This window comes from Barbatula barbatula (genome assembly GCF_947034865.1).
Source record: "Barbatula barbatula genome assembly, chromosome: 1".
Taxonomy (NCBI): domain Eukaryota; kingdom Metazoa; phylum Chordata; class Actinopteri; order Cypriniformes; family Nemacheilidae; genus Barbatula; species Barbatula barbatula.
In genome coordinates, this window is record NC_136766.1 from 27,317,573 (window position 1) to 27,341,614 (window position 24,042).

General features: G+C 39.0%; 1 protein-coding gene across 2 annotated transcripts; it reads left to right on the top strand.

Moving 5' to 3' along the window:
* The first annotated feature begins 1,704 nt into the window (after nt 1–1,704).
* On the top strand, nt 1,705–23,288 carry kirrel1a (kirre like nephrin family adhesion molecule 1a). 2 transcript variants are annotated; one of them, XM_079465492.1, is made up of 15 exons: nt 1,705–2,011; nt 12,215–12,364; nt 13,125–13,274; nt 14,108–14,265; nt 14,435–14,585; nt 14,729–14,834; nt 15,005–15,153; nt 15,391–15,518; nt 15,668–15,794; nt 16,121–16,221; nt 17,582–17,798; nt 18,509–18,616; nt 18,810–18,937; nt 19,686–19,763; nt 19,877–23,281. In XM_079465492.1, exons 1-15 carry the CDS (start codon nt 1,963–1,965, stop codon nt 20,486–20,488), a joined length of 2,412 nt encoding a protein of 803 aa, XP_079321618.1. In that variant the 5' UTR covers nt 1,705–1,962; the 3' UTR covers nt 20,489–23,281. The 2 variants fall into 2 exon arrangements, with proteins under 2 accessions (XP_079321618.1, XP_079321617.1); XM_079465491.1 differs by having other exon boundaries at nt 1,747–2,011; nt 19,650–19,763; nt 19,877–23,288.
* The last annotated feature ends 754 nt before the right edge of the window (nt 23,289–24,042 follow it).

Genomic DNA, 24,042 nt, shown 5'->3' on the forward strand with positions numbered 1-24,042 from the left:
AAAAATTCCCACAAGATGGTCCTGATGCTGCTGGATGATGAAGGCATGCGTTCTGCTAGTGTGTGTCTAAAGCAGGTCTGATCGGTTTTTAATGGCTCGGTCTCTGTGGCGCAATGGAATAGCGCGCTGGACTTCTAATCCAGAGGCTCCGGGTTCGAGTCCCGGCAGAGATGCAGTTCAGCTCTCGGATGGGGTATATACAAATATTTTGTTCTGTTTTATGGTACATGAAATAGATAGCTTAGACCAATACTGTACCCAGATATTGTGGATATAGTGTAAATGATGCAGAATAAGGAATTGAGGGTAAAAAAGTGAATAAGGGTCACTTCTTATTTTTAGTAGGCTATTAATTCAATTCAAAAACAATTTTATTTATATAGCGCTTTTCACAATTTGCATTGTTCCAAAGCAGCTTTACAGGGGAAAAACGAAAAACCCAAGAAAGGGTAAAACACTCTACATGGTGTTTTATATAATAAATCCAATTATTCTAGTAAATAATATCTAATGTCAGCATCTCCTGGTGGTTTATTTAGCATATTTTGCATTAAGTGAATGCTTGGCTGAAAAGATGCGTTTTTAATCTAGATTTAAATTGGGCGAGCGTGTCTGATCCTCGAATAATATCAGGAAGGCTATTCCAGAGTTTAGTTGCTACGTATGAGAAAGCTCGACCCCCTTCGGTGGATTTAGTTATTAAAACTATGCAATAACATATGTTATTATGGCTTCATATTTGGTCAACCATTTAAAAAATAAATGAATTATATTTTGATATACGACCATTCACTTTCAGATTTAAAGATTTGTTTTCAGAAGAAATATTTTAGCAAAGTGAGTATTGTGTCTGGCAAGCAGAGTTTTGGCAAATTATTGATGGGTTTCTTTTTGTTGTTGGCTATTTTATCAACATGTTCTCCATTTTTAATCCAAATAAAAATCCAAATCATTAAAAATATTATATACTATTTTTACAAGTTTGCAATTACAGTTTGCCTGGGCACAGTAATGTTCTTGGCCTTTTTTAAACATGTTTTAAAAACATGAACAGGGGTTTAAAATGCTACTGCATTACCACTAGTTATCGATGACAAATTTGTCGATGTGATCCTCCCTACCAGCAATTGTTCAAAAATCCAAACTACATGTTATTGCAGTTTCTGTTTTCTTATATTGGAAAGAAATAATCCAAAGGACAACGAAGGGTATAGATGTACCTTATATTTCAAACACTCTCCACCAGATGGCACAGCACACACACAGTTAATTATTAGTTTTTGTTTCGATACCATCGTTCTGAAGTAATGACAGCCACGGGGATTTATGTTTACCAGTCGAGTGGTCTGAGATATTATATTGTCAACCCTTAGTCGCATCCTTTGACAATCTTAACTTTTGACGCCGATTATGCCACCCTGGCATACAGTGCCCATAGATACCTATTTCTTACTATTCAGAATTCTTTCACTTATATTCACACTCATACATACTCGAGATGCGAGGCCAATGCGCACAAATGAGAAAGTTTAGCTTGAAGGATTGTTTCGCACCCGCGGGGTCTATTCTGTTTGTCTCTTTGGACTTCCAGAGGGGGGGCAACCGAACTGGGCTGGGTGTAAAGAAACAGAAAGGGAGGGGAGCAGCTGCTGACACGAAATACAGAGAGAGAGAGAGAGAGAGAGAGAGAGAGAGAGAGAGAGAGAGAGAGAGAGAGAGAGAGAGAGAGAGATGTACAAGGAATGTGCCACTAATAAGAAACGGGAGCGTGGCTGAGGACGCATGAGAGGAGGGCAGAAGCGGGAAAGACGGGAACAAAAAACGACTAGAAATGCGATAAAAAAGTAGAGAAGGGGGATTATAAAGGAGATATATTTTCACACCCGTTGATGGAAGGATTATAATCCACCATTGGAGGGATTTTTGACGCTCCCCATGCGGAGGGTTGAGCTCGGCTGAACCATGCAGGGACTGCTGCTGCTTCTGAGTTTGGCGTTGAGTTTTCACAGAGGTAAGACGCTAGCGGATTTAACGAATGTTCCGCTTAAACTCGTGCTAAAAGTAGTGCTCTCTCTCTCTCTCTCTCTCTCTCTCTCTCTCTCTCTCTCTCTCTCTCTCTCTCTCTCTGCGTGCGTGTGCGAGACAGAGAGAGAAGCGGGGCAATGTGTGAGGTGGATTGTAGAGCTTTCATGTCTCTCCGGTCGGAAAGATGCAAAATTGACCTTTGCTTTCAACGCTCAAAGTTAACGGAGCGGTCTTTCGAGACCATTATGACTAAATTGTAAAACTCGGCTTGTGCGGAAGAGTGAAAAGCGGCAATCTCTCCCGTCAGACATCATCTCATCGTGAGAATACAAATTGGGAGAGAGGTTTGAGGGAGAAAGGACGCACACATGCGAAGGCTTTACTTAACAGACGCCTGCTAAAAGAAACGCAGAGCTTCCTGTCTGTGGGTTTTGCAGGTCGTTTCAGCATTTCAAACGACGCCGTCGAACATGGAATGATCACAAATTGCCATTATATAGACGGCTGTAAATGCACACAATACGTGTGCCAAATGATGTCCTTGCGTAGTAGAAATTCAGGGGCCCGTGTTTCAATGTAGCCAGCGGGTTGCTAGGCGACAGCTCTACCTGTTAGATTACAGCATCTTTTACCGTGATCGCGCCTATGCGGACACCCTTTCTTTCTATTGTCTGCCGTGACACACTTCATGTGTGTGTGCGCGAGTGAGTCAGAAAGGGAGAGCAGGTATGGACCACTCCATCGTAGTTGAGGGGCGTGTTTTAAGGTACAGCAGATGATGTAACCATTATCACAATGTGGTAAATCGGTGTGCGTAGTAATTTACAGTCCAGGAAAAAAGAAACATTTATTGAGAACTAGCCTACCTTGTCAAAACAGGTTGAGGTGTCAACCAGTCAGATGCTTTAAACGTCAGCATGCGACAAACTCGAGGCGGATTTTTCTCACTGCGACTTTTTGACCGTGTTCAATAGGATGCCATATTAAAACTAGTAGCTCATTAATATTCAGTAATAAACAATGACTGGATAAATGAACAATGTAGACATCCTTTGAATTGATTTATTTGAATAAGCTGTATCTAATGCACAACGTGCAGGTAACAATGCACATGTCTAATATGATGCCCGGAACACATTACGTTTTGACTGCATTGGTTTTGTCTGAGCAGTTGTACAGTATGCACTGATGTAATTTGCAAAGATTTATTATTATTAAATCTTAAAGTGAAACGAATTGAGGTATCAGTGAGGCTCACAGAATGATAAGGTACCCAACAGGACCCAGGTCATGGAGGAACATTACTTGGCATGTAAATACGCCCTTAACATTCTTCCTCCTGCCCTTAGCGATGCCAGATAAGTGCATTTCTAAAATGACTTTTACAGAGATGAATAGGGACCGTTGGAATTGTGATGACAACAATGCACCTCTTGCACCCAAGTGTGGCGCTTTAAAGGGATAAACGAAAAAAGAAAATTCTTTCATCATGTATTCTCCCGCATGTTGATCAAAGCCTGTATGACTTTTTTGGACACAAAAGTGTCTGCATGGTTTTGTGTCCATACAATGATGTCAATGTGGCCACAGTTGTTTGGTTACCAATGTTCGTCTTTATAAAATGTACATCGAAAAAATCTAACCCATGACTAAAGAGTTTGATAGTTTAGTGCTTGATAAAAGTCATGTAAGACCACTGCATTAAAGCAGCCAAAGACATCTTGCATGAGAACCTGAGGAAGTTCCATGACTCACTCTGCTTCTCTCTAAATGTACTGTAATTATTAACCCTTACAACGTTCTTTATTATCAATCAATCTACTGTAGTGTCAGCAACAGTGCCTTATTGCTGTGTTCATGTAGGGCATTGACATTAAGTCGATTTTATTTTAATTTTTCTCCCTTTTTCTCTTTAAAGACTCCTTCAACCTCATATGCACATGTGCAGTGTCAGCAAGATTTTCCATTGTATTACAATTTCTTACCAATATGAGAGAACAATAAATAGCTGGTATTAAATCCCAGAGATACTCATATGAACTGCTTTCCATTTACACAAGCATTTACACATTTATAGTCATTTGAACTAAACTCTTCAAGAATGTTGCAATCCAGGCCAGGAGCAGGTTTGGGAATACCCCTGAAATTGAGTATTCCCGTCCACATGCGTTCTACAACTTTTAATCTTGAGTAATTGATAATATGTATACAAAATCATTTTCGTCGGTATAGTGTCACACTGTAGGATAGCTTGCAAGGTTGACCATTTACCACCGTCTACCACAGTCTGATAGCAGAGTTCCCCTTAACATGGTACTCATTGGTATGTAGGCTTTATGTGTTTATACATTTTTACTGATGTAGTAACTGTAGTCGAGAGTACAGATGTTTGTGTCTGTAGGTTAGAACTGGTGTCAGGTGGGTGAAAGTGAGGGACAAAGATTTTAGTTTTTTTTTGTTGTTGTTGTTGATGGGGGTAGGGGCTGGGGGAACTAAGTGGTCTAGGTCAGAGGGAGAGAAACGACAATTACTCATGCCCGACTGCTTTCATAGAAGAGGCCTCTCGCACCCTCTCTTTGGCTCTCCATCTTTTTGTCTGTCTTCCAATGAATATGGGGGAAAAAGTAAGTTCAAAGGCCTGACTTAAACAAGAATCTTTGAAACCCCCCCTCCCCCTATTTAGGTCTCCCCACATCCCTGCCCACTGATATTTTTTTGATCATGCCGTGTTTCCCTTCAAGTGAATATACTTTCATTCATTCACAATGTGTTTAGTCGGTGTTAGTCTTTGGTATCTGCGTTGTTTAATATTTGTCTGCGCTTCGGCTCATCTCCTACTTTCCAGAAATGGTTCTGTGGAAAGGCCCCTTGTTCTGGCCCTCATTTTGCTTTTCGTTCTTTTGTCGGTCTTCTCATTTTTCCCTGCTCCCTCTTTCCATCCCCCAGTCCGTTTTCCCCTTTCCTTCTCTCTAATAAGTTCCAGATGTGTTTCTTACATTCCTGTAGTCGGAGGAGGGGGAGGGCTCACGGAACGAGTGAGGGAAATGGGGAGCGAGGGAAAAACGAGAAAAAGAGAGACAGAGGGAGATAGAGAGATGGAGAAGCACATGAATTAAAAGAGCACATGATGAAGAGGCACTCTGTACTTTAGACACTGATGAGATTCTCCTCTCAGGATGTGTGTGCGTGTGTGCATGTGTGCATGTGTGGGGAGTTTTCAGACACCCCTCCCACCGTTTCCCCTCCCCCAATGCAATGGAATGTGGTTGATGATGATGGTGATGTCATTTCTCATTCTATGAAGTTTTCCAATCGGGGAGGGCTGATCGTCTGAAACGGCCAATCAGCCGACCTCAAATTAAAACAAATCACAGGGAGCATGGCGTTCTACACTAAAAGCATTATTACAAGTCTGTCTTTGAGGTTGCAAAGCAAAGAATGTATTTGTATCAGAGTACGTTAGACGAATGAAATAAACGACACAGCTGGGAACAAGTTTATCTGACATTATGCGTGTTTGACAGACACACAAAAAATCAAACACCCACACACAAAAAGCACATCTGGCATTCCCAGGCTCTTGATATTTATTTGGAAAGCTAAATATTTAGTGCATTGATAGGACGCATGTGCCGTATTAGCCAATACCTCATGCCTTGGCCCATTTGAAGTGGACAGTCTGTCCAAGCATTAGCATAGCACTCTACCGATGACCCTTGAGGTTGCCATGGTCACTGTATGTAATATTATGTCAATGTTCTCACAGTAGCCATGGCAACAATAGCTGCAACAGCGGTTTACGCAAATAAAGAACGTTGAAATCAACTACACAAATGCTGCCGAAGACCAACAAAAAAAAAGAGAGACGCGTGAACACATGGGCTGAGGAACAAAATGGGGGAAGAGGAGGAACCAGCGAGAAATTATATTCCTTCCCTACTATTTCAAATAGAACGGTTTCTATAGCAACAGTGGGCTGCAGATAGAGGGACAATGAGCAAGGAAAAAGGGATCGAGGGGTAGAGGGAAGGACAGAGAGTGAGAGAGAGAGGTGCGAAGAAGGGGATGAAAAAAGAGGAAAGAATGAGGGAGGACATGGAAATGGAACGGTGAGTTAAGAGTATGATGACTGAGGGAATTGACAAATAGGACGAAACATGGTGAAAATGGCAGGGGGAAGAGAACTGTGTATAACAGCAATGGTCTCTGCAGTGTAACCTAGTAAAGGGGCTTAACTAAACATTTAACTAAAGAACATTTACTGTATATTAAGGTACTTCTTTAATTTTAAGCATTATTATTACCATGTATATTCTCACATGACACAAACGTTTTCCACGCACACACAGAGCAAATAAGCAAAAAAACAACTTGCTGTAGTTTTTTTCACACGTCAGCTGTTGCTATGGTGATGCAACACATTTCGTCAGTAAAAGTTTCTGATTGGTGGAGACCCAGAGAGCAAAGGATGACAAAATAATTATGATATAGGATCAATTTAAAACAGGATGTACATGATGGTTTTGACAGGTTTATATACAGCAATGAATGTGATGGTCATTTATCAGTGACAGAACGCATTAGCAGGCTAGCGACGTATTAAAAAGAAATAGGCAATAGAATCATTATAGCAGCGAAGGGATGAAAGTACTTGTGTGTCCGTTATTTAGGGCATCGAAAGGATGAAAGTGCTGTGTGTCCCTTGTTTAAGAGTGAATAGGGTAGGTGAAGTCAGCTCTTACTGTTCGCTTCTTAAGGCACCTTGACCGCAAGCAGGTGACGTATTCCTTGTCCAGACATACTCCTTTGTTGTCTGAGCGCATGAAGTCACTGAAGAGTCTCTCGTCGCATACATTCACAGCAGTTCTTCCCCTTTTTGTTAACAAATCAGTGATGACATTAAAAGTTGTAAGGAGAATCTATTTGGATTTAGAGCTGCTATGTAAAAAATGTTACATACCGTAGGTATTTGTCTTCAATTATCATGTAGTCTTGAAGAACATAAGCATTAAATGTTTATTTAAATTATGGAAAAAGGAAAATAATAAGAAATTGGAAGATTTTTCATAATGCTGTTTTCCAGATGCAAAGGAATTCTTTGCAGTTGACATACAGTTAGACAAATCGAAAAAACAAAGTACAGTTAAATATACTGTATACTGTAGCTTCGGGTGTAAATCACACTTATATAGGACTCACAGTACAGTCTTTTATTGCTATAAAATCCACAGTTCTTTAATTGAACTTTCTTTGAATGTGTAATACACAGAGTCCACCATCTTTATAAGGAGGTGGGAGGGTCTTACCCATTTTTATCTCTATTTATATAGGATCATACTACGTTTATATTACATCATCTGGTTTCACATCTTCACATTGTAACTGCATTAAAAAGGCATTTCATCAAAATTAGTCCTGGGGTAAGAAATTAAAAGAAAAATGTATAACCCACAAATGTATAACTCACAAATGTAAACTCTTTGGTATACTGAGTTGCTATTCGGCAATCCCTTGATGAGAGGCTGCTCTCCCAGGTCGGTCAAGTGGTGTGTTCTTGACACGAGTGTGGTATGTAAGTGTGGTCAGACTGTGTGTGTGACCACGTCTTTGCGCGGTCAGGACGTTGGCTGTGTGGCACGGACTACTGCTGGTACCCAGGGATCAGTGACTTTAGAAAATCAGGACACTCTAAATTTGTCACTGCAGCATAACCCACATAATGAACACTATACAAGTCCCCCCTCCCTCATTAGCTTTTACATCCTCTCAAGCCATGTCTCTGTATTTGTATCTGTCCTCGTGTCCCCTGTTTCTCTCCCTCTCTTTCTCGCTCCTCAATAAATTCCTGTTTCCATGTGTTTGCCTAGAGTCACAAATAATGAGCCAGTATATAGATCATTTTTTATAGTGAGGCATTTTATGAAATTGTTAAACTTAGGGCCCAAAATAAATGTGAAATAAAAAAGTGTCAAACAGTCTTTTTGTACCGAGAGCAAAGCATATTTTGTCGGGCTAAATGAAAAGCGAATTAATTCCAATTCTTTCAACTGGTTTGCCTGACTGCATGGCACAGCAAAGTAAAAAAAAAAAACAAGTTCAATGCTTTGATTCCAACAATGAAAAAAAAAATGTTTTGCTTTTTACCTTAAGTTATTTACAATGAATTTGAATGGTTTCATTTAAGAATCAAAGGTATACGCAGCAAAAACATTTGTAGGTCAAGTAAGATTGAAGATGTTGGTTTTTTATTTATTTTTTGCAGGTTTGCACAGAGGTCAGAACAGTATCTGCATTTACCTGTGTGTTTGGATGTGTATTATTATACAGTAATTCATTCAACATCCATCATTCATGTTACAATGAAAATTAATTGTATGATATACTACAATCTACTGGAACCTACTGCTGTTGGGTAATAGGAGGATCTTGTAAGAAAAAGAAAGTTTCTTAAACAGCATCCAGGTGTTTTATTTATAAATAGCATAAATAGTATATTACTGCATTGTGTTTCATCTAAATAACATTTACATTTATGCATTCGGCAAATACCTTTATCATACAAGTCTGTATATGCATTCATGAATGAGACTCTTGACTTACTTGAATACTATCGGTATAATAAAAACAATGATTATATTTGGATTAATATTGTGTTTAATCTAGACATATTACATAAAAAATTTCAGCACCCATTAAAAACTTTGCTTTAAAGGGGTCATATGACACGGCTAAAATGAATATTATCGTTTGATGTAATGCAATGTGTTAACCAGTGCGTAGTGATTGGTCTAATACTGCAAGCGTGTGACGGAAATGTACATTTACATTTGGCAGATACTTTTATCCAAAGCGACTTACATTCCATTATTCTATTCAATGTAACGCCTCTTACCATATTTGGAACAACTAAGCAATTGTACTGACAGGTACGACCACCTTACTTGTGTAAATTTAGTCAAATCATACCACGAATTGACGTAGATTTGTAGGGGTGTGGTTACGCGAGGTGTTTCAGGCAGGTCTGGGTGAGCATTCGCTTTAAGATAGAATGCATCTTTTGCAAACACACCAAAGACACAGAAAAACACGTATTCGCACCATATGACCCGTTTAAGAGTCACAAGGTTGCAAGGGATGCAATGGAGCATCCAAGCATGTATGGCCCCACCCCTATCACTAGAGCACCTAGCATTAGGGTTGCTAGCTCTCACATGATGCACATGCTTTCTTGCTCTCTCATACTCTCACTCTGCCAAACTAAACAAATCTCACAGCAAACAGTAACGCAGACGCAAATGGACGGAGGGGATAACGGCAACGGAAGGATGATCACTGCGCGTGATCACAACGTGCTTCTGTGATTATCTATTGATGAATATCGCACGCATTGACTCGCGCGTGTTTAAAGCTTCACAAATAGCCTACTGGGGATTCAGGTTGAGAGACAGGAGTGGCTTCAGCGCCAACAGCGGACATCAATTTGGCTGGGTGGTTGATAACACACTTTTCTGCTGTGTGACAAACTCAGAACACATATTTTAATGTCACTTTACATCATTTATTTATTTACAAAAACATTTAGATAAATAATGCAAAAATACCGTTACCGTGGATTCTTTAGACCACGATAACTGTGTTTTGAAAACATGAGTTTTTGACAGCCCCACCCATGACCTTTGTGTTTCTAGATCAATGCTTTACCAATTGAGTTTTCAAATATACCAGTTAATAAATATAGGCCTATTAGATTAGTACAGTTTATGTATCATTTTCTATAAAAGAGGTATATATTTGTCATTGCACAATTTACGCAGGGGAGAACAGAGCACCGAAATGATGAGGCTCAGACTTACAATGTCTATCCATTAACAGTTTTACATCAGAGGAAAATTATAAAAGCGTCAATACTGCCTACTTATACAATTGCTTGTCAATTAGGTAGAAGACGGATGCAACCAAATAGCATTCGCAGTATGAAATCATAAATATTATACTGCTTTGACAAGCAACCAACTGCAAAGTAGACTGCATTGACACATTTATTGTTTCTCTGTGATGTAAGACCGTTAATGGATAGACATGGATTTTAGGGAAGGCCAAGTAAATGAAGGCCTATTACGCAACATCAACAATAACTATGTTTTTTAACCACTATGATGATAGGGTGTTGGGTGGGCGGGTCTTCTGGCTGGTAATATAGAAATTTACTTTATGTTTTATTTATATTTATATTTAAATTGTATTAATATTTTATTGTATATTGTTTTAAATTCAATTATAAACGATTATAGATTCTTTGCAGAGGTCTACAGGAAGTTTGGGCCATATATAGTAAATATAGTATCCATAGATATATATCTAAATACTTTAATCTTTCATTTTAGCTATTCATCATCACAAACATTCATTACATTTTCCTCTACTGTAGCACAGTATATAGCATAGGAACTTTTTTATATTTGTGAAAACTTTTATGGAAAATATTGGCTGTCAGATATTTGCAAAAATCCAGTACTGTGCATAGTGTCTCTACAATAATATGGTCCCGGGATATGGCTCTTACACTTAATGTTACACTCAATGTTTTTTTTTTGTTTTAAGGTGTTTCTTACCACAATAGTACTAGATTTCTCAACAAGCTGTGTATTTTCTGCATTATCTTGCACAACAGGAAGCAAAGAACTTATACAAACAAAGAGAGTTTAGAATAAACAGAGCATCCGAATATGTCCAACAGAATATATGTTTTTCATGGTCATTCGAGAAGGTTTCCTCTTGTTCGAGTTCATTCCATTTCACCCAAAGTGATCAGATATATTGCATGAAAAAGGGGAGGGTTCAAGGGGGAAAAGCAGGCATATGCCAGTTGTTAAGAAACTAAAAGAGATGGGGACCTACAGAGGAATGCTAGAGGGACGAGAGAAGAGAGAGAGAGAGACAGAACAAGAGAGGGCCAGAGGGCTGATATTTAATGTGATAAATGGAATGTGACATTCTGTCTCCAACCCCCCTCCAACCAGAGAGGAAGACCACAGAAATAGAAGGCATGCAGGGCTGGGGAGAGAAAAATGAATAAAAAAGAGATAGAAAACTGGAAGTAATTGTGCAAAAATGACAAAACATATCACAAGCAACGACTCTGCTTATTAATTTTGCCCCAAACTAGCAACATAATGGTGTTAACATGGAATCCCATGAAAATGAGCAGTTAAAAAGAGAAAAGAATAGAAAGAACGGAGGTAGCAAAGGACCTCGCTACTCATTAAAGAAAGAAAGAAAGAAAGAAAGAAAGAAAGAAAAGCATTGATAAAGGAAAGAAGAATCTGAAAATATGACTCGCCTTTACTTAAATTAAAACATTCTTGATTTCAGTCCCATTAAAGATACACAACCCAGACTTTGAATGAAAGCTTTCATTGTAAGTCAGTTCTACAAGTTGGAGACTAATGCTTGTCTGGGGTATCAAATGTCCTCCAGCGTGTCCGAGAATAAGAGAGTGACGCTGGTGGATGTGATGTTTTGCGGCGGAAGAAATGTGGAATTTGGTATCAAGGGATCGGTTCCTTCTTTCAGAGTATTTCATTGACTAATATATCAAATAGCTCATGATAGTGAAAATGCTCAATGGTTGTGTATCAGTGTTTTGCTTATTAACTGTGACAGCTGCTTTTTACATTTACTCTCACGTTTCTAACTGTAAAATTGGTTCACTATTCTGAAAGGGATATTATTAGTTCAGAAAATAAAATGAATTGTATCTCATTTATGTCATAAATCTGTAGGCCTTACTGTCTTTGTTGCAGATATGAGCAGACAGTTCCTTACTTTAACTTTGTGGTATATACTGTAGGTATTCTAAAGCCACACAAAAGCTTTGTGTGAGGAATATACGCATATCATAGTCGTTCGTGCGTGAGAAATCTTGCCCTCTGAAATATCATTAGTGTATATATTTGAAAATGCAGCCATGCAGAAATGCACTAGATTTTGTGAATCAATGTGTAAATATGCTTTAGTTAAATTTGCTCTTTTCAGTCTACCTTGTTTATAGTTTGATTCGTCCCTGTAATACAATCCCTTATTACGGCCTACAAAATACATTAAAAACTAAATTATGCACAAACCTATGTAACTATAATGGGATTTTACTTTTAACATTGTATCATTTACAATCCATTCATTGTTTCAGTGCGGACGGCACGGTTCTCTCAGGAGCCTGCAGACCAGTCGGTGGTTTTGGGCCAGAGGGTGGTCCTGTCCTGTGTGGTCTTCAACTATTCGGGCATTGTGCAGTGGACCAAGGATGGACTGGCCTTAGGCATCGGAGAAGACCTCCGGGGTCAGTGATATAAAGCATTTCTTTCTTTCTTTCTTTCTTTCTTTCTTTCTTTCTTTCTTTCTTTCTTTCTTTCTTTCTTTCTTTCTTTCTTCTCTCACCTGTCTGTTTGTATGTTTCTGAGCAACTTTTGTCCTGTTTTCCCCTTTGCTCTTTTGCTGTCTGCTCCCCTAGCTCGCTCATCATTTCTCACTCCTTGTGGACTATCATGAGAACAGTGAGGGCAGGATGTGTTATTTTTAACCTCTGCCATTATAAATAGATAAATTTGGACCTGATAAACTACATCTGCTGCATTTGCCAGATTCTGTTATAAAATGTGAAATGGCATAAGAAACATTTCTCTTGCTCCCCGTGGTTGTCTCTCTCTCTAACTCTCTCTCACTTTGATGCTTCACTGGTCCGTCCCCGTGGCTTTCATATAAAAGCATGTGAACAAAACCTCCACTCACACATACAGTATACGCACACACACACACGTGCACATACAGAAACACATACACACATACTCAGCTATGCAGCACATACTGATAACTCAATCCCAGAGTATTGCAAGGAGGGAGAGTGCGCGAGAGAAATTGAGTGAGAGAGAAAAGGGGTCTGTGTGGTTTAGAATTGTTGTCCTTTCTCTTGCTGCAGAAGATGAAAATGTCCATGTCATAGTGCATCACAGAACAAATCTACTGCCACCCAGCGATGGAAAACATCACTATTACAAGATAAATGGACAAAAAGCTAACAGTCTGTATTTGTTTTTTTCCAGCCTGGCCGAGATATCGTGTGTTAAGGCTGGTGGATGTTGGCCAGTTTAATTTGGAGATCTCCCCTGCAGAACTCTCAGATGACTCTCTCTATGAATGCCAGGCAACGGAGGCAGCGCTGCGTTCCAGACGTGCCAAACTTACCGTTCTCAGTGAGTACTATGAATGTGTGTTTGCTTAGGTAGGGGGGTTCCATCATTTTGTCATTTCTCCTAAAGTAAAACAAATGAGGGATTTATTGGTTGCTCTTATTCATGCAGTTACAATGAACAGGGACCGGATCTGTAAAGCTTGTTTAAGAACGTAAAGGTACAATTAAACTATGACAAAGTAGCCCAAATTATATGAATATTTTTGGTTTGGCACTTCTGACATTCAAGGCATTCAAGTTAGACATTTTATCAGTTAGTGTTACCTGAAAGTCGAGTGTCTTTTAAGTCTTCTGAAGACATAGCAGCTTAGAAGCAGTTACCCATGACCAAATCTTGACATCTGACTGATTTCGCCCTGACAGGTTCACAAGTAGTCATGACTGATTCATCTAAATTGCTCTTATAAAGCTAGTATATGACTTTAGAAGACATGAAAGCACACAAGCACACTTCCGATTCTTTACGGTGCTTCGAGTAGTTCTTGAAGCTTTGATGCTGCAGACCTCATTCATTGTAATTGCACAAAAAAAGACCAGACGCATTTTTTATTTTGTGTTCTAAAGACAAAAGGATGTCATGCAACTTTGAAATGACACGAGTAAATTCTTTTTGGGGTAAACTATAGTCCTCATGAATTGTTGTAAATTTCTCAGGTGGTCAGTTATATGTGTTTGCATGTTATATTTTATTGCTATTGTTTCTTTTCTGTATAGGTTTTTATAATGTTTTGTTTTCTATGACATTCTAGAAAGCAATGATATGTTACAGATACGATAGCCTTCTTTGAGTTGTTTGCTAAGTGTCATGGACTCTATGTGTGTTTGTGTCTGTAGTTCCTCCCGATGATCCAGTGATTGAGGGCTTCCCAGAGGTCCTCCTCACAGCAGGGGTACCTTACAACATGAGCTGCGTGTCCCGTGGAGCCAAACCCGCCTCTATCATAGAGTGGCAGAAAGATGGGCTGCCGATAGAAGGGGCCGTCAGCACCACGGTGAGATACCGAATCGCTGATATGTGTTAACCTTTTAGCTTCTTTTTAGTACAATCCACTCTTCAGCAAAGAACGATTTCATTCCGGTGGATTCTCAGTAGCCTTCACTGTAGAAAGACACACCATCAGCAAAAAATCTCTCATGTTGATTAACATTTCTGTTGTTTAGGAGCTGCTCCCAGACAGGAAACGAGTGACCACACGAAGCTTCATGCCTATTCTTCCCATAGCCACAGACACAGGGAAGAACTTTACCTGTGTGGCCACTAACCTGGCTGTGCCCATGGGCAAACGGGCCACTATCACCCTCAACGTACACCGTGAGTATAGAAACTTATTGATCCAATAAACGGTTAAGCTGTAACCGCAGCTACGTATATTCCAGCAACATTTATGTGCATTTTTATGCTTTATTTGTGGCTTTGCTTATGAATCTGTTATGTGCTCTGAATGTTTTCTGCAGACCCACCAATAGTGACATTATCAATTGAGCCTCGCTCTGTACTAGAGGGAGAAAGAGTGACCTTCACATGCCAAGCTACAGCAAACCCGCCTATTATGGGCTACAAGTATGTCACACTTAATGTGATGAAACAGCTGTGAAACTGTATGCAATGAAAAATGTAATGTTATTTTTTATCAGGGATATTTTGTGTCCCTGACTCGCTATGTGTATTTCATAGGGCTCTCTCCATGTATTTTCTCCTGAACCTCTGTTTGGCACTTTTGTTTCTTTTAGGTGGGCAAAGGGAGGTGTGGTCATACAGGGTGCAAGAGAGAGTTTATTTGTCACTAAAGCTGACCACTCGTTCTTCACCGAGCCTGTGTCCTGCCAAGTGTTTAACGCCGTGGGCAGCACCAACGTCAGTATACTGGTCGATGTCCACTGTGAGTATCAGCTTAAAAAGATTCAAAGTGTGCAGTTTAATGGAATGTGTTAATTCATCTTACAAACATTCTGCTGCTTAGTATGCGTTTGTGTATAATTAAAGCCATTTTGTTTTGCGATACATAAAAAATGTCCGATTTCAAACCGATTTAAGCAATTAGCTACAATTTGTCTACCCGCTGTTTTGTGAAACACCATCATACAAAACTAAAGAAAAATTGTTTCTTTGTCTGCAGTTGGTCCCATCCTGGTGGTAGAGCCCAAACCAGTAACAGTGGATATGGATTCAGATGTCACTCTCAACTGCAAGTGGGCAGGAAATCCTCCGCTCACACTCACCTGGACAAAAAAGGGTTCAAGCATGGTGAGCAACCTTTCTGAAGCAAGTTTCCTTTCTGTTACAGTTGCAATCTTTTCTTTTATTCCAAAGATATACACATATTGGGGCTCATTTACGAAATTCACGGGCATCAATGGAATCAATGTAATATCTCTCTCTTCTCTCTCATCCAGGTATTGAGTAATAATAACCAGCTTTATCTGAAGTCAGTAAGTCAAGCAGATGCTGGTCAGTATGTTTGTAAGGCCATTGTGCCCAGGATCGGAGTGGGCGAGACAGAGGTCACACTCACCGTCAATGGTCAGTACAGCACAAGGGAATATACATGGGCATTCATTTTGAACATTTTACTGTTTGACTGTAAGGATATATAGTTTTATTTTTGTTTGATAAACAATTTTCATACTGAGTTGCCACTTGATCCCCAGAGAAATATCAAGAAGCTTAACCAAAAAATAGAACCAACATTGCAGTCTAGGTATAATAGTAAAACATTTACATTTAAATTCCATTTGGCAGATGCCATTTTCCAAATCAACTTACATAGTTGTCTAACTAAGCTTTAATGGTCCTTCATGTACAAGTAGTGGCCTTTATACATGATTTTGTGTTCTCCCTTTGTTCAGGACCACCCATTATCTCAAGTGAACCAGTCCAGTATGCAGTTCGAGGAGAGAGGGGAGAAGTCAAGTGTTATATTGCCAGCACCCCTCCCCCAGACAAAATTGTAAGCTATCTTGATATTAAGTTACATTGCGTTTATGTTAATTGCATTTAGAAGTTTCTTATCCTTAAAGCCATTGCACATTGAGGACGAAATTTGCATCCGCACATTAAAACATAAATAGGATGTCATGTTGGGTCAAACTGCCTCCGATATTTTCGTCCATCATGAAAAATTAGGACCATTTTTTTGCATTTTGAGAGGCGTTTTGACAATTCAGAGACACCGTACAAACCAACGCCAAATACGAAAAAATGCATGTTAATGTATTTCTCATTTGAAATAAATGTTACGGGTAAAATACCACTAAAATCAATTTCCACATTTCTTTTAAAACAAACATGTGTTGACAAAATCCACTCACAATGAAATTCCGCAGGGAAATATGGGCTGTGCCAAGCTTTGAATCGTAAGCAACCGACTGTCAAGGTGATTTTGTGTGTTTGAGCTGTTATTGTATGTGATGATGTGATTTTAAACCCGGTATATTCCTATAAGAACAACTGAAACTAGACCTGAGTTTAAACAAGCGCTCTGTGGTGTTTGTATATGGTTCTCCTGTAGCGCTGGCTTTTGAACCCATCTCGAAACGTATGAATGATTATAATATAGGGTGACATACAGCTAAGGCACCAATGCATCTCCAAAAATGGATTTATGAAATATGAAATAAAGGAACACAGCATGCATTCCTTTTAATGCTGCAGCCTTTTCAAATGTCTTGGTTTGTGAGGTAAATGGAGGCTTACCATGAACATGTGGAGGTATGCATTTTTTAATATTCTCACAGATCAACATGAATAATACAATAGTTTTTAGTGGCTTTCACTCTTTTACTCCGACCCATGTTGAAGCACGGAAAGGCCATTTATCACATTACTTGCGTGAAATATGTGTGCACGGGTCAGGGATTAGAAAAAGATAAAGTTCAGTGACATTTTAGGCATTTGAATGTGCTTTTAAAAGCCTTAATATTTAATATTTAAATGGATCTCGTTTTACTCATCCACTAAATGTACAGATTGTGTACTTTACTATTTAAGTCCATTTGAAAGGAGTAGGACTTAGTTCTTTTCCAGGTATACTGGTACTTATTGTTAAGAATTATTTTATAATTTTGTGTCAATGGTTTTTATGTTAAAATGTACTATAGTGGAAGAACAGTAATAAATGTTGCAGTAGTATAGTAATGTTACATGACATATTACTTTGCACCGTATATATATATATATATATATATATAATTTTATGTTGTTTTTTGTAATTATACCTTAAAGCTATATTTTGTTTTTCCCGGAAGTGTTTCACTGATATACATGTTTGAGAAATATTTTGTCATCATGGTTAATCTGTCTGTGTCCAGGTATGGGCGTGGAAAGAGAACGTGTGGGAAAAAGAGAAGGGGACCCTGTCAGAACGATACACAGTGGAGCAAAGCAGACTGACCACTCAGGGTGGAGCTGTTCTGTCCACCCTAACCATCAACAACATCATGGAGTCAGACTTCCAGTCTACATACAACTGCACAGCATGGAATTCATTTGGACCTGGGACCATGATCATCACGCTGGAAGAGACTGGTGAGGCTACATGCAATAACCTCGGTCAATGCTCCCTGAGAACTCTCTGAGAACTCAATGTTTTATTCATATGTACTGTACATAATCATTCAAAGCGGTTCATGCATACTTTCTCTACTCTACTGGCATTACTCGCTACTTTTAGGTGTCCAAAAAGGAAACTGGGGTGCTGAAAAGTATTTCTTACTGTAGTTTAAACAGCAATTTCAACAAAAAACATGCCAGTCAAACAGCGTAATCTGTGTTCGCTGGGTCTTGTTGGACCACCCGCGACTGTAGACCGCCACCAGACCAGCTTAAAAATGTGGACCTTCATGTTTCATTCAGGCATACAGTAATAAATAGCTTAAGAGTTTTCTTTTTAGGGCTGTCAAACGATTAATCGTGATTAATCGCATCCAAAATAAACGTTTGTGTCTACAAACATACATGTATAAATATTTAGGCATTTAGTTTTCTATGTATTTACCTATATTTACCAATAATTGAAATTATATATAAACATTAATTTGATATTTTTCTTAAATGTATACATGGATGTGTATTAATATGCACAGTACACAGACATTTATTATGCAAACACTAACTTTTATCCTGGATTTGATTAATCACGATTAATCGCTTGACAGCCATTTCGATATGATCTGACAACCGGCACGCTGTTGTGGTTTTTAACTTTTCCATGTTGCTGCTCTATTTTTTTGCTTTAGAAATAGTGCCAGTCGGGATCATTGCAGGCGGCACTGTTGGCTGTTCCATTCTGCTTCTTCTGTGTTTACTAGCATTAGTGCTGTTCTTATACAGGCAACGCAAAGGAAGTAAGTTATACATCCACAGACAATACTTTTTCTGAGGAAAGACATAAAATGATACAATTTTATAAATTAAAACCCAAGGCATGAGTTGTATGACTAGACGCATTTAAAAACATCCATCACGACAACACTAATGTCAAAACACATGTTTAGGGCTGCCATGAATCAGATGTGTACTGAGATGTTTATTTTCCAGGTCGTCGTGGGGTCACGCTCGGCAAGCCAGATATCAAGGTAGAGACCATAAACAAAGAAACCCACAGCCTGGAGGAAGACTCAGGCAGCGTCTCCACGGCGACACGCATGGTTAAAGCCATGTACTCTGTGAGTACTTCTGACAGAGAGCAGTGAAAATAACTGCAGGATGTAGAGGGACTTTGAGATTGCAAAGACAAGCTAAAAAAAACACATTCATTATTTAAAATAAGTAGCCACCATATAAAGTAATTGCTTTTCTTAAAACAAGCAGACAGTTTATGTTTTTTTATTAATTAGTTAGTATAGTGTTCAAGGGTTTGGAGTTGAATCTAGATATGGTGGCGCAAGAAACAGTTAGTATCTCACAACTGCCTAATCAATTTGTCAACAATGCTATCAAATACTTTATATAAAAATCTTGTAAAATGTTACAAGATTTTTAAAATGTTAAAAGTCTTGTAAAATGTTAAATGTTGATGTGAATATTTTAGTGGAATTAGTGGAAATGAGAGCAAATCGTCACAATAATATTTAAGATATTTTCACCTTCCATAGAATTATTTGACATAACATAATAAATGCTTTCTGTCTAAATATCACCTAACACAAATCAAAAGAGCTCACGTAACATTAAACATAAATATGTACTAACCATTTTAACTTCTACCAATTGATTTCCTTTGAAACAACATTTGCAAATCTGAATTTAATCCTCTTTCTCTCTTAACCTTCCTCTCCTCCACATCCTTCTTTTTCCTCTTTTGGTCTCCTATTGGTTTACCTCTTTCCCTCTTGTGTTGCATTTCTCCCCCCTCTTGGTTGCTTTCTTGTCGTTTAGTTTTTACCTTCTGTGACCCTTTCTCCTTCCTCCCAGCCTTTTAAAGATGACATAGACCTCAAACAGGAGCTGCGCAGCGACACGCTGGACACTCGCCAGGACTATGAGCTCAAGGTGAATAACTCACACAAAGGTTACCGGGTGTGGGAGAGAAGAAAGTTTAATAATTTCCTGGAAAATGTGTGCTGGCGTACAAGAGGTACACTGAAAATGTGTTTTTTTCACAGGACCCAACAAACGGCTACTACAATGTGCGAGCTTCCACCCATGATGAGGGACGTCCAGCCTCCCGATCCATGCACTACTCTGACTATCGCACCTCCACTCAGCCAGGAGGCACTGCAGTCGTAAGCGGTACCTCAGGAGCTCCGACTGCAGGTCCGGGAACACCGAGCACCTTGGCCCCAGGTTCCCGAGCGGGCTGCTATGACCCTCGTCCTCCCTCCAGACTCTCGCACAACAGCTACGCCCAGTTTAACACCTTCACCCGCGCTGGGCAATCTCAGCAGCCCCCACCCAGTTCTGGCCCACAGACTAGTGACTTTCCAGCTGACTGCAGCCTCATGGACACTACCGCTCAGCTAGGATACGATAATTACGGCTACCCGTCACACTATCCAACCTTTAGGATGGGTTTTGCTCCGCCCAGCCTTGCCCCATTGGAAGGTGGGTCAGCTTACGAGATGTACGGGGTGGGGCCGAGCGTCGGGGCTGGAGGCGGTACCGGAACCCCAGAGACGGGACTCGGGAAATACGGAAGTTCCACGCGGTTCTCCTATACTTCCCAGCATTCCGATTATTCCCACCGACACACACAAAGGATGCAAACGCACGTGTAAGAAGGAGGTGTTTCACAACATTAATAAGTTACACTTATGGTATTCCAGTGTCCATATAAGTACACACAGTCACACTTACACATATACAAAGAGCAGAAATACATATAAATGAAGGGTACACAAAGAACGTTTAGTCTGAACGGAGACCAAGAAATGAAAATCCTCTCTTCGTCTTTACGTCTGTTTCCCAGCTCTAGGAGCTGGTGGCGAATGTCACAATCAGGAGAGACAGGAGTGGAGATCTAAGATCTTACGTCCAATAGTGCGAATGCTCCGAGAATAAGCATGATCGCATAGTAATTCATAAGAAATGAAGGGAATGCCTCTTAGACTAACAGTCTTGACAGTGGTCTCTGCAGAGATACGCATGGAGGAATTCTCTTGAATGGCTTCTTCAATCTCTCTCCGTCTGCTTACGACAGCTAAAACATAACATTTAATGACAAACTGCACAATGTACAGGGAGGTCCGAAAGTCTAAAACCAGTAACATGCAGTGGTTACAGCAAAACAGGGCATAATTCCATATGCCCCTATATGACTTTCTTATTAACACATTTTTAAAGTCATTTTAATTATTTTTTACTTTGTTATGCTGATAAAATGTACAGTTAACATTTTAATAGTCAAAAGCAGAAAAGAAGAGCTTTCACTAGTAGTCTCAGATGTTTGGAAAATAATAATGTTCCAAATCACATTTTATTTTTATTTCTTCTCACATGAAGGTTTGACAAAGGAAACGAAGAGCACATGAGCTACAATAGTAACTAATATTCTTTGGAACCAAAGCATATAGATGTGTTTTCAGACAAATCTGCATTCATGTAAATCAGTATCTGCCTGGATTTGCAGCTTGCTGAGCTACCTCACTTAACAGGTTACTATATTTACAGTGAAACAACTAAAGAACCGTACCATAATGTATAAGCAGGGCATCGGGTTCCTAATCCCCTCCACGAAAAATTGCAATCCAACCCAATTTAAAAAAGCACTTTTAAAAATCGCAATAATCCATATTTCCCTTAAAATGACAACTTTACGATGGAGACCACTTGAGGAAGCCACTTAACAGTTTTCAGACATGGTCAATGACAGCCATTTAGTTCACAACAATCATACTATCAACTATAGTTCAGAACAATGAATTATATATAAATCTATATGCGTATACAAGAACGCCCCACTCTTTTCCATGGTGCTTTTGTAGTGGGGCCATTGTTTGCACTGCATTCCAGTATTCTAGCTTAGATTACCCCCATAATCGATATGTAATCTCTCATTTGCACACTAGGCTAGAGCGTATGTTTTTGAATATTACCGAAAATCCATTTTTTCTTCATTGTTCTGTAAGTGATTCTGGACCAAAGGTTCAACGTTAGAGTGTCTGTCTTTATTTGGGTGATATTCACCTCAGCGAAAAAGAAATTATGCAGATTTGTATGTTATTGTTCTTTGCGAATATATTAGGTCGTGAGTGACCCAGGGCGGTTCGTGGGTTGGGAACAGCAGAGAAGGTCCTAAACTGTATGATCCAGCCTTAGGTATCCAAACTCACCCTTACTGATCTGAGATCAGGCTGCTATCACGTTCGTCTTAAAGATTATAAACATCGAATTGGAACAAATGAGAAGTAAGAGCGATTGATATTACAAGATAGCACTAGCATAAATTTAACTTTATAAATGCTTGAAAGGCTTTTTCATTCACTTACACAAACACACACACATACACACACATGATATTTGTGCCAAACACAGACAAACTAACTTGAAGTATTCCGCCAATTTACAACAAAAGAAAAACTACCTTACAGGGACCAGAGATGGTCTTTGGCTATGAACTGTCTTCAACAGATGCCAGAAGGATGCCGTTTTCAAAGCAATGTGGATCATCAGAACATGAGGATGAAGACAATTTCACAAGTAGTTCTTGGAACAGTGAGGTCACTACGAATAGTTTTGTCTTTGTCTGCGTTTCGATGCTTTGTAAACAAATGAGCCCTGTAAATATTTTCCATGTGTAATTCCAACTTTAATTATTATTTTACTTCATCCAATGTGATGCACTCTTTAAATGCAGTATTGTTGTGTTTCCAATCACGGTAAGAAAATGGACAAACACCACTGCGGCGGTACTTTCGGACTCGGTACGGTACAAAGAGGATGAGTTGTGTGTAGCTCGGCTGTGTGACGTCATGATGCCAAGAGCAATTCAGAAGGACTCGAAACATCTTAATATCTGACTGAGCTGCACTCAGCCTTAGTACGGATGATTTATTACTTGTGTGATGGCTCTTGAGGGTGATGTGACTCAACTCACTGGACAGTATTTGCATCCCCCATCTGAGAACTTGAAGCTCCATCAAGACAGGAAAGAAACATGAAGGAGTACATATAATATAAAAAGAGTGGCCTTAGGAAAACATGACTTTTATATTCCCTCACTTTATAAACCGGCTTAAGGCCAGAGGAGTGCGCGTAAGGATGTGTGCTTTGTGTGTGAGTGCAAATGAGTGAGTATATGAAAATCTTTATGTAATCTGTTCATTTACTTACTCTCACGTTCCTGCTCCAATACTTTTCTTCTGCTGGTAGGAGTGTGTATCCTGTATAATTGTGTCTTAGAAAATAAGCGTTGACCTTACTGTACTGTTCTTGGTAGCTGAAAAATGGTTGACAGACGTACAACAAAAGTTAATGTTTTTTTAATTTCCTTTTGATTTTTCCAATATTTTTTAAAAATGTTACGTAATTATTTTTTCACAGTATATCAGAAATAAAAGCACTGTTTTTCTAAGAATAAATGAAGTGTTGAGTATGTGGTTTATGCACTGCATGCAGAGATTCTTGTTGTGTTATCAATAGTGCCCCCTGTAAAGCAACACATTAGAATCGGATGGAATTTGGCCGATGTGAAATTCAAAGTGAGAACTAGGTATGTTACCTTGAAGTGCCATACCAATATGAATACAATAAGCATTCAGTGCCATGATATTATATTTATCAAAGTACACGGTATCTAAATGATTATTTATTTGTAATAAACTTCAGGATTGCATCAATAGTAATATACAAACATATAATAATAATAACATTTCACTGATTCTTAAGATAAGGGACAACATACATAAATGTCCTACGTACAAAAGTTCATAAATGTAATACAATTCTAAATCATAAAATCATAAAAATAATATTTTGTGTATTTAATATTTCAACACACAATGTGAAAGTCTATGCAGTCAACTCTGTGATCATTTTATGCGATAAATCTTTGCTTTTATTATGTTTAAAAATAAGGCCGCATCAGCTGGAATAAGTACAACACAGGGTTAAAATGGAAAAATCATAATTTTGGCTAAGAAAAATGAACAAGTTTTGGTTCAGAGTTCTCAAACTGGAGAGCTACTGTCATGCAGAGTTTAGTTCTAACAACTCCAACACACCATGCCTTAAGGTTTTTGTAATCCTGAAGGCCTTCTATATTTGAATGTTGTCTCCTAACCCAACAGTTTTACAATTTTACTTTAAAAGGTAACTGCTGGAGCGAACTACT

What these genes read in the sequence shown, in the direction of transcription:
- kirrel1a (XM_079465491.1), top strand. Translation starts at nt 1,963, where the DNA reads ATGCAGGGACTGCTGCTGCTTCTGAGTTTGGCGTTGAGTTTTCACAGA. An exon ending in TGGTTAAAGCCATGTACTCT is followed by an intron (nt 18,938 to 19,649) that starts GTGAGTACTTCT and finishes CTTGTCGTTTAG; the next exon opens with TTTTTACCTTCTGTGACCCT. An exon ending in GCCAGGACTATGAGCTCAAG is followed by an intron (nt 19,764 to 19,876) that starts GTGAATAACTCA and finishes TTTTTTTCACAG; the next exon opens with GACCCAACAAACGGCTACTA.